Source organism: Entelurus aequoreus, linkage group LG08 (assembly GCF_033978785.1).
Source record: "Entelurus aequoreus isolate RoL-2023_Sb linkage group LG08, RoL_Eaeq_v1.1, whole genome shotgun sequence".
Taxonomy (NCBI): Eukaryota; Metazoa; Chordata; class Actinopteri; order Syngnathiformes; family Syngnathidae; genus Entelurus; species Entelurus aequoreus.
Genome location: NC_084738.1, coordinates 56,620,480 through 56,630,866, shown reverse-complemented (window position 1 = coordinate 56,630,866; position 10,387 = coordinate 56,620,480). Strand labels below are relative to the sequence as shown.

At 40.9% G+C, this 10,387-nt stretch overlaps 1 protein-coding gene across 1 annotated transcript in view; it reads right to left on the bottom strand.

Moving 5' to 3' along the window:
- Positions 1 to 5,407: 5,407 nt before the first annotated feature.
- The window catches only part of nln (neurolysin (metallopeptidase M3 family)), a 16,093-nt gene continuing 11,113 nt past the window's right edge, over positions 5,408 to 10,387 (bottom strand). The window contains 4 exon segments of the mRNA XM_062056839.1: positions 5,408 to 5,764; positions 5,836 to 5,972; positions 6,033 to 6,161; positions 6,222 to 6,408. Coding sequence (XP_061912823.1) covers positions 5,618 to 5,764; positions 5,836 to 5,972; positions 6,033 to 6,161; positions 6,222 to 6,408 — 600 coding nt within the window. The 3' untranslated portion in view covers positions 5,408 to 5,617.

Here is a 10,387-nt window from a genome sequence, read left to right as displayed (position 1 = left end):
TCGCTTTCTCGGTCCGAATGTCTCTCGCTCCATTGTAAACAAAGCGGAATTGTGAGGAATCCTTTGTCTTGTGACGTCACGCTACTTCCGGTAGGGGCAAGGGTTGTTTTTATCAGATACCAAAAGTTGCGATCTTTATCGTCGTTGTTCTATACTAAATCCTTTCAGCAAAAATATGGCAATATCGCGAAATGATCAAGTATGACACATAGAATGGATCTGCTATTCCCGTTTAAATAAAAAAAATTCATTTCCTTAGGCCTTTACCGTTCGAACTGGAAAACTTTGGGTTTTTTTGCAAATATTAGCTCATTTGGAATTTGATGCCTGCAACATGTTTAAAAAAGCTGGCACAAGGGGCAAAAAAGACTGAGAAAGTTGAGGAATGCTCATCAAACACTTATTGGAACATCCCACAGGTGAACAGACTAATTGGGAACAGGTGGGTGCCATGATTGGGTATAAAAGCAACTTCCATGAAATGCTCAGTCATTCACAAACAAGGATGGGGCGAGGGTCACCACTTTGTGAACAAATGCGTGAGCAAATTGTTGAACAGTTTAAGAACAAAATTTCTCAATGAACTATTGCAAGGAATTGAGGGATTTCACCATCTACGGTCCGTAATAGCGTCAAAAGGTTCAGGGAATCTGGAGAAATCACTGCACGTAAGCGATGATATTACGGACCTTCGATCCCTCAGGCTGTACAGCATCAAAAAGCGACATCAGTTTGTAAAGGATATCACCACATGGGCTCAGGAACACTTCAGAAAACCCCTGTCTGTAACTACAGTTGGTCGCTACATCTGTAAGTGCAAGTTAAAACTCTACTATGCAAAGCGAAAGCCATTTATCAACAACACCCAGAAACGCCGCCGGCTTCGCTGGGCCCGAGCTCACCTAAGATGGACTGATGCAAAGTGGAAAAGTGTTCTGTGGTCCGACGAGTCCACATTTTAAATTGTTTTTGGAAACTATGGACGTCGTGTCCTCCGGAACAAAGAGGAAAAGAACCATCCGGATTGTTATAGGCGCAAAGTTGAAAAGCCAGCATCTGTGATGGTATGGGGGTGTATTAGTGCCCAAGGCATGGGTAACTTACACATCTGTGAAGGCACCATTAATGCTGAAAGGTACATACAGGTTTTGGAGCAACATATGTTGCCATCCAAGCAATGTCTTTTTCATGGACGCCCCTGCTTATTTCAGCAAGACAATGCCAAGCCACGTGTTTCAACAGCGTGGCTTCATAGTAAAAGGGTGCGGGTACTAGACTGGCCTGCCTGTAGTCCAGACCTGTCTCCCATTGAAAATGTTTGGCGCATTATGAAGCCTAAAATACCACAATGGAGACCCCGGACTGTTGAACAACTTAAGCTGTACATCAAGAATGGGAAAGCATTCCACCTGAAAAGCTTAAAAAAAAGGTCTCCTCAGTTCCCAAACGTTTACTGAGTGTTGTTAAAAGGAAAGGCCATGTAACACAGTGGTAAAAATGCCCCTGTGCCAACTTTTTTGCAATATGTTGTTGCCATTAAATTCTAAGTTAATGATTATTTGCAAAAAAAAAAAGTTTCTCAGTTCGAACATTAAGTATCTTGTCTTTGCAGTCTATACAACTGAATATAAGTTGAAAAGGATTTGCAAATCATTGTATTCTGTTTTTATTTATGAATTACACAATGTGCCAACTTCACTGGTTTTGGGTTTTGTAACTTACAATCGACAAATACCGTGGATCTGAAGTTGATCTAAAGCAGTGATTCTCAAACTGTAGTGGTACACTGGCTCCATCTAGTGGTACACCAACAATTCACTTGATTAAAGTACAGTGTTTTATTTTCCTATAATGAAACTGTGTGCAATTTGATAGCATAGGCTTTATTCATCCGACACGTTACAGTGGCCAAAAATATTAAATATACTTGTTAAATAAAACCTCTGCCTTGGTTTAATGAATACTTAGACCTACCATGCTACTATATTTTAATGTGGCTCAATATGGTGGTACTTGGAGAGCCAAGTTTTTCTGAGGTGGTGCTTGGTGAAAAAAGTTTGAGAACCACTGATATAAAGACTTGAGCGTTGAAAGTTAAAAAAGAATAATATATGACTCATTTTTAACACTTTTATGAGTAAAGGGCCTTTTGGGTCACTGAGAATTTCAGTGGTATTTTTTTTAAACTGTCATTCCTCAACAATTAATAAATCAAAATCAATTTTATTATGAATTTTTGACCCTTTAAGGTTCCAATTACTTCACATCAAATATTTTAAATAATTTTTTTTGTGGGAAAAACGTTGCATATTTTGGGGTTTTGCCATAAATAACAGTTTTCTTTAACAAAAAGGGCATAAAACATAAAAAAAACAAAACATTTATACATTAATATTGACAGACCTGTAGTTTGCTTTATTGTCGCTTAATTGTCGTCAAATGCCAAATTTTAGAATTTTTTTTTAACAAAATAAACTTATTTTTAAAACATGTTTATGACTGAGAACTTTATTGAAGTTTTAAAGGTTAAAATAAATCTAAAAGGTTTTGAAATTGAAAAGTATCAAAATGGCTCTCGCATGCTTAATCAAACACTTGACAAAAAACGACTCACATTTTATTTCTGGGTATAACAAAGCAAATCACCAAATTATTTTGAACATCAGAAAAAAATACACTGTTCCCTTGTTAATAAATTAAATTTAAAAAATCAAGTTACTCTAATATTCTGAAGGCATACAACTGTGGCATATTAATTTGACTAATTGAAGACAACAACCTTGTCATCAATGAAAGCAAATTAATAAAAATGTAAATAAATAAAATGTTTCACTTTTTTGAACCGTCCCTTGCTATCTTACTGGGGGTTGACCGCTAAAAACAATACAATTGCTTGCCAGCAAGACATGACGCATAGGGGCTGTGAATGAATCCCGGGCGCGGCCACTGCTGCTGCTCAATGCTCCCCTCACCTCCCAGGGGGTGATCTTGGGTGATGGGTCAAATGCAGAGAATAATTTCGCCACACCTAGTGTGTGTGTGACAATCATTGGTACTTTAACTTTAACATACATTTTGAGCTACATTATATTAAAATGTTTTATTTTCATATGACAAGATCCTAAAACTCTCCAAAACAACAACTGTTAAATTAAAATAAACTAACTGCATAAAATGTAATAAATGAAGTAGCCGCGGGTTGCAGACCCCTGATATATACAAATGTGACAGATAACTTGCTTTGGGATCCTAAATCAAGGTGACAAGCAGATATCTAAGTATTTATTTGAATTTTAAATAATGTGGCAGGCCAATTTAAATGATCTGGCGGGCCACATTAAATGGCATGGTAGGCTACTACTACTTCCATAACGTAAATGACCGCCATAACCACAACACCAGGGGGGGGCTCCACAAACCATGTTAAACCCAGATTCCGATCTAACAAAGGTCTTAACTCAATCTCCTTCTATGCCACATCAATATGGAATGCACTCCCAACAGATGTAAAAGAAAGTACATCTCTATCCTCCTTCAAAACCGCACTAGAAGAACACCTCCAGGCAACTACAACCCTAGACTAACACCCTCCCCCCACCACATCCCACCTCCGCGGATTGTAAATAATCAAATGTAAATAATCAAATGTATATACAAACCCTGTTTCCATATGAGTTGGGAAATTGTGTTATATGTAAATATAAACGGAATACAATGATTTGGCATTGTCTTGCTGAAATAAGCAGGGGCGTCCATGGTAACGTTGCTTGGATGGCAACATATGTTGCTCCAAAACCTGTATGTAGCTTTCAGCATTAATGGCGCCTTCACAGATGTGTAAGTTACCCATGTCTTGGGCACTAATACACCCCCATTCCATCACAGATGCTGGCTTTTCAACTTTGCACCTATAACAATCCGGATGGTTCTTTTCCTCTTTGGTCCGGAGGACACAACGTCCACAGTTTCCAAAAACAATTTGAAATGTGGACTCGCAGACCACAGAACACTTTTCCACTTTGTATCAGTCCATCTTAGATGAGCTCAGGCCCAGCGAAGCCGACGGCGTTTCTGGGTGTTGTTGATAAACGGTTTTCGCCTTGCATAGGAGAGTTTTAACTTGCACTTACGGATGTAGCGACCAACTGTAGTTACTGACAGTGGGTTTCTGAAGTGTTCCTAAGCTCATGTGGTGATATCCTTTACACACTGGTGTCGCTTGTTGATGCAGTACAGCCTGAGGGATAGAAGGTCACGGGCTTAGCTGCTTACGTGCAGTGATTTCTCCAGATTCTCTGAACCTTTTGATGATATTACGGACCGTAGATGGTGAAATTCCGAAATTCCTTGCAATAGCTGGTTGAGAAAGGTTTTTCTTAAACTGTTCAACAATTTGCTCATGCATTTGTTGACAAAGTGGTGACCCTCGCCCCATCATTGTTTGTGAATGACTGAGCATTTCATGGAATCTACTTTTATACCCAATCATGGCACCCACCTGTTCCCAATTTGCCTGTTCACCTGTGGGATGTTCCAAATAAGTGTTTGATGAGCATTCCTCAACTTTATCAGTATTTATTGCCACCTTTCCTAACTTCTTTGTCACGTGTTGCTGGCATCAAATTCTAAAGTTAATGATTATTTGCAAAAAAAAATATTTTTTTATCAGTTTAAACATCGAATATGTTGTCTTTGTAGCATATTCAATTGAATATGGGTTGAAAATGATTTGCAAATCATTGTATTCCGTTTATATTTACATCTAACACAATTTCCCAACTCATATGGAAACGGGGTTTGTACTTGTTCTTATGCTTTCTGAGCTCACTATGTTCACTGCTCGCTGTCCATATCCTACCAAGTCAGACCTACACTGTTTCAATGTCCATTTCTCAGATGATATAATTGTTGATGACTGAAGTGCTGATATCAACCAAACCTAACCCCCCGCACCAACCCCCTACACATCCCACCCTACCGGATTGTAAATAATGTAAATAATTAAATGTATATACTCTTATGATTAACTTGTGGGATGACTGTATTATGCTGATACTATATATCTGCACCATGAATTGATTTACGTGGACCCCGACTTAAACAAGTTGAAAAACTTATTCGGGTGTTACCATTTAGTGGTCAATTGTACGGAATATGTACTGTACTTTGCAATCTACTAATAAAAGTCTCAATCAACCAATCAATCTACATTAAATGGCGTGGTGGTCACTGTAACTGATGAGGCAGGTCACATTAAATAACATGGCGGGTCAGATCCAGCCCCTGGACTTTAAGTTTGACACCTGTGTAATAGTTACCAAACCAAAATTACACAGCAAAAAAATACTGAAATGGCAAAAATAGTCAGCCTTTGTCAACTTGGAGGTTAATTCAAATAAATGTTTATTGCAGTCAATAATTACAAGGAAAAGTGTCTAACTTGGACACTTTTCAAAATGTCCACGCTCAATGTACCAAAAATGTGCGATCTAAATAGTGCACTCCCTTTTTTCCAAATGTTAAAAAAGTTCTGGACTTACGAATGGAGGTACGACACCTTCAGACTTTGCATCAACACCGATGGTCTGTGCCTTGCTTGGTCAGGTTTCACACGCTGCTACGTCGTGTTACGAGTCCTGCTCAGTCCTTTGCACTGAAAGAAAGCTTCCTGACACGGAGCGCGACCGAGAAAGCTTTCCAACATGTCCGTTCCATCCACGGAGCCTCCGGCCTCCAGGATGACTCTTCTGTACTCCGTTCCGACCTGTTTCACGGCAACGTGGCTGTGAGGACGTTTCCCTGCAAAGTGACTCGTCTTTTTGGACTCGGACTCACCTTGGGATTGAGAATTCCTTCCTTTTTAAAGCGACTGAAGTAGATGTCCATGGAGTAGACTTCGCTCCACAGGTAGCTGTAGTACTGGGCGTCGTATCCTTCCGCCAGGTGGCTGAAGCTGGCGGTCATGTTGGTGCCTACGGAGAGATGTGTCACGTGCCGGGGGTTAACGGGGACTTACGGGACGAGGACAGTACCTGCCGAGGCGGGGACACCCAAGATGTCCTGGCAGTGTTGGGCAAACACCTCGGCCGTGTCCGCACAAGAACTGCTATGTAGCGTCTGGTCCACTTTGCTGAGGACCACCTGGCGCAGGTTCATCAGCCCTGCGACAGACAAAACAAGAGTCACAAGTCAGCGGACGCCATCCAGTCTGAGGTCCTGACCCGTGTTGGCCACTCTGGACGCGATGAGCTTGTCGAGCAGCTCGTCCGGTATGGCCGTGCCATCCTTGTAGTGGCGGGACATTCTCCTCAGAGGCTCCTTCTCCCACACCCAGTTCTCCAGCATCTGCGAAGGGACTTCCACAAAGTCCGTCTCCACCAAACCTCCACTGAACTCTGAAAAGGTGGTCTGGCAAGAAGAAAGCCTTTTGTTGACATTTATGTTCTAATTTGTGATCATGCTAACATGTAGCCCTTAGCATTGTTACATAAACGGTCGAGAGGCTCCCATCAGGGTTTTATGCTGCCGTTTCCAATCATCCATGAGTGAGATCAGCCGATACCAATACCGATCACGTGTATTAACTGTCTAATTTTTTAATGTACAAAACCCAAAACCTGTGAAGTTGGCCCGTTGTGCAATTCGTAAATAAAAACTAGATTTATTTATCGGCCGATAAATGCTTTAAAATGTAATATCGGAAATTAACGGTATCGTTTTTGTTATTATCGGTATCAGGGTTTTTTTTTGTATTATTAAATCAACATAAAAAACACAAGATACACTTACAATTAGTGCACCAACCCAAAAAACCTCCCTCCCCCATTTACACTCATTCACACAAAAGGGTTGTTTCTTTCTGTTATTAATATTCTGGTTCCTACATTATATATCAATATATATCAATACAGTCTGCAAGGGATATGGTCCGTAAGCACACATGATTGTGCATGCTGCTGGTCTACTAACAGTACTAACCTTGAACAGTTAATTTTACTAATTTTCATTAATTACTAGTTTCTATGTAACTGTTTTTATATTGTTTTACTTTCTTTTTTATTCAAGAAAAGGTTTTTAATTTATATATATTATTATAATTTTTTTAAAATGACCTTATTTTCACCATACGTGGTTGTCCAAATTAAGCATAATAATGTGTTAATTCCACGACTGTATATATCGGTATTGGTTGATATCGGTATCTGTAATTAAGAGTTGGACAATATCGGAATATTGGCAAAAAAGCCATTATCGGACATCCCTAATAAAAACAGAATACAATGATTTGCAAATCCTTTTCAACTTATATTCAATTGAATAGACTGCAAAGACAAGATACTTAATGTTTTTTTCAAATAATCGTTAACTTGGAATTTAATGGCAGCAACACATTGCAAAAAAGTTGACACTGGGGCATTTTTACCACTGTGTTACATGGCCTTTCCTTTCAACAACACTCAGTAAACGTTTGGGAACTGACAAGACCAATTTTTGAAGCTTTTCAGGTGGAATTATTTCCCATTCTTGCTTGATATACAGCTTAAGTTGTTCAACAGTCCGGGGTCTCCGTTGGGGTATTTTAGGCGTCATAATGCACCACACATTTTCAATGGGAGACAGGTCTGAACTACAGGCAGGCCAGTCTAGTACCCGCACTCTTTTACTATGATGCCACGCTGTTGTAACACGTGGCTTGGCATTGTCTTGCTGAAATAAGCAGGGGCGTCCATGATAACGTTGCTTGGATGGCAACATATGTTGCTCCAAAACCTGTATGTACCTTTCAGCATTAATGGTGCCTTCACAGATGTGTAATTTACACATGCCTTGGGCACTAATACACCCCCATACCATCACAGATGCTGGCTTTTGAACTTTGCGCCTACAACAATCCGGATGGTTCTTTTCCTCTTTGGTCCTGAGGACACGACGTCCACAGTTTCCAAAAACAATTTGAATATTAAGTATATTGTAGCTGAGATAGGCTCCAGCGCCCCCCGCGACCCCGAAGGGAATAAGCGGTAGAAAATGGATGGATGGATGGGTATCTTGTCTTTGCAGTCTATTCAATTGAATATAGGTTGAAAAGGATCTGCAAATCATTGTATTCTGCTTTTATTTATGATTTGCACAACGTGCCAACTTCACTGGTTTTGGGTTTTGTATTTATGGTGTGTGCCATTGGCATTTTAATAATATCAACACAATATTCCAACTAGTTCCTTTTATTCTTTTATTACATACTAGTGTTTGAATGGAACAAAGCCATAGTACAAGAGCCAAACCAAAGCAAAATCTACTACTGTAAATGACCAACTATAAGCTGCTACTTTTGTCGTTGGCTTTGAATTCCCTCCGGGTACTCCGGCTTCCGCCCACCTCCAAAGACATGCACCCGGGGATAGGTTGATTGTCAACACTGAATTGGCCCTAGTGTGTGAACGTGAGTGTGAATGTTGTCTGTATATCTGTGTTGGCCCTGCGATGAGGTGGCGACTTGTCCAGGGTGTACCCCGCCTACCGCCCGAATGCAGCTGAGATAGGCTCCAGCGACCCCCCGCGACCCCGAAAGGGATAAGCGGTAGAAAATGGATGGATGGATGGATGAACCCTGCGACTTATTACACGATGCAGCTAATTTATGTATTTGTCTTTGCTGACGGCCATACTGCAAATAGTTTTTATTAAACACCTGCAAATACACCTAAAATAGTCAATTATTGTTTGTGCTATGGTGTTATCTTTTGGACAAGTTCGCCCACTGCAGGTGCAGCCTACAGCAGGGGTTTCCGTCTTTTGTAAGCAATTCGACTGGGCACAGAACATACACAAATATGAAAACGGTCTGATACCTGCCATTTTATCGCCACCTGTTGGCCAACCAAAGTAACTAAATGTGACCATAACTGTACAATTATGTGTGTGAATGTTGTCTATCTGTGTTGGCCCTTTGATGAGGTGGCGACTTGTCCAGGGTGTACCCCGCCTTCCGCCCATGTGCAGCTGAGATAGGCTCCAGCACCCCCCCCGCGACCCCGGAAGGGACAAGCGGTAGAAAATGGATTGATGGATGTATAAACATGCATTGAATTCACTTTTATGACCTGATCCAAACAACCTTTCCTAGTCATGGTGCATCACACGTAATACAACCTGCTTATTGAACTTTGTGGATATTATAAAAGAAATACGTCCAATCAGCATAAAAAGAAATATCAATATTACACCCATTTAACCAGAGATGTCCGATAATATCGGACTGCCGATATTATTGGCCGATAAATGCTTTAAAATGTAATATCGGAAATTATCGGTATCGGTTTCAAAAACTAAAATTTATGACGTTTTAAAACGCCGCTGTACGGAGTGGTACACGGACGTAGGGAGAAGTACAGAGCAGTTGCGTCTCCCAGTCATACTTGCCAACCCTCCCGATTTTCCCAGGAAACACCCGGATTTCAGTGCCCCTCCCGAAAATTTCCCGGGGCAACCATTCTCCCAAATTTCTCCCGATTTCCACCCAGACAACAATATTGGAGTCGTGCCTTAAAGGCACTGCCTTTGCGTGCCGGCCCAATCACATAATATCTACGGCTTTTCACACACACAAGTGAATGCAAGGCATACTTGGTCAACAGCCATATAGGTCACACTGAGGGTGACCATATAAACAACTTTAACACTGTTACAAAGATGCGCCACACTGTGAACCCACACCAAACAAGAATGACAAACACATTTCGGGAGAACATCCGCACCGTAACACAACATAAACACAACAGAACAAATACCCAGAACCCCTTGCAGCACTAACTCTTCCGGGACGCTACAATATACACCCCCCGCTACCCCGTACCCCCTCCCCACCCCCAACCCCGCCGACTTCAACCTCCTCATGCTCTCTCAGGGAGAGCATGTCCCAAATTCCAAGCTGCTGTTTTGAGGCATGTTAAAAAAAATAATGCACTTTGTGACTTCAATAATAAAAATGGCAGTGCCATGTTGGCATTTTTTTTCCATAACTTGAGTTGGTTTATTTTGGAAAACCTTGTTACATTGTTTAATGCATCCAGCGGGGCATCACAACAAAATTAGGCATAATAATGTGTTAATTCCACGACTGTATATATCGGTATCGGTTGATATCGGAATCAGTAATTAAGAGTTGGACAATATCGGATATCGGCAAAAAAGCCATTATCGGACATCTCTACATTTAACCCAATGTGGCCCCCGAGTCACAAAGTTTGGACACCTCTTGCCTACAGTGTACTTAAGGTACTAAGAAATGCAGTTTATTTGCCACTATGGAAGTGATTAGTATTAGCTGAGGGGAGCGACGCCACACTGTGTATAGAGACACAAAATTAGCTGCTAGCTGCTTGTC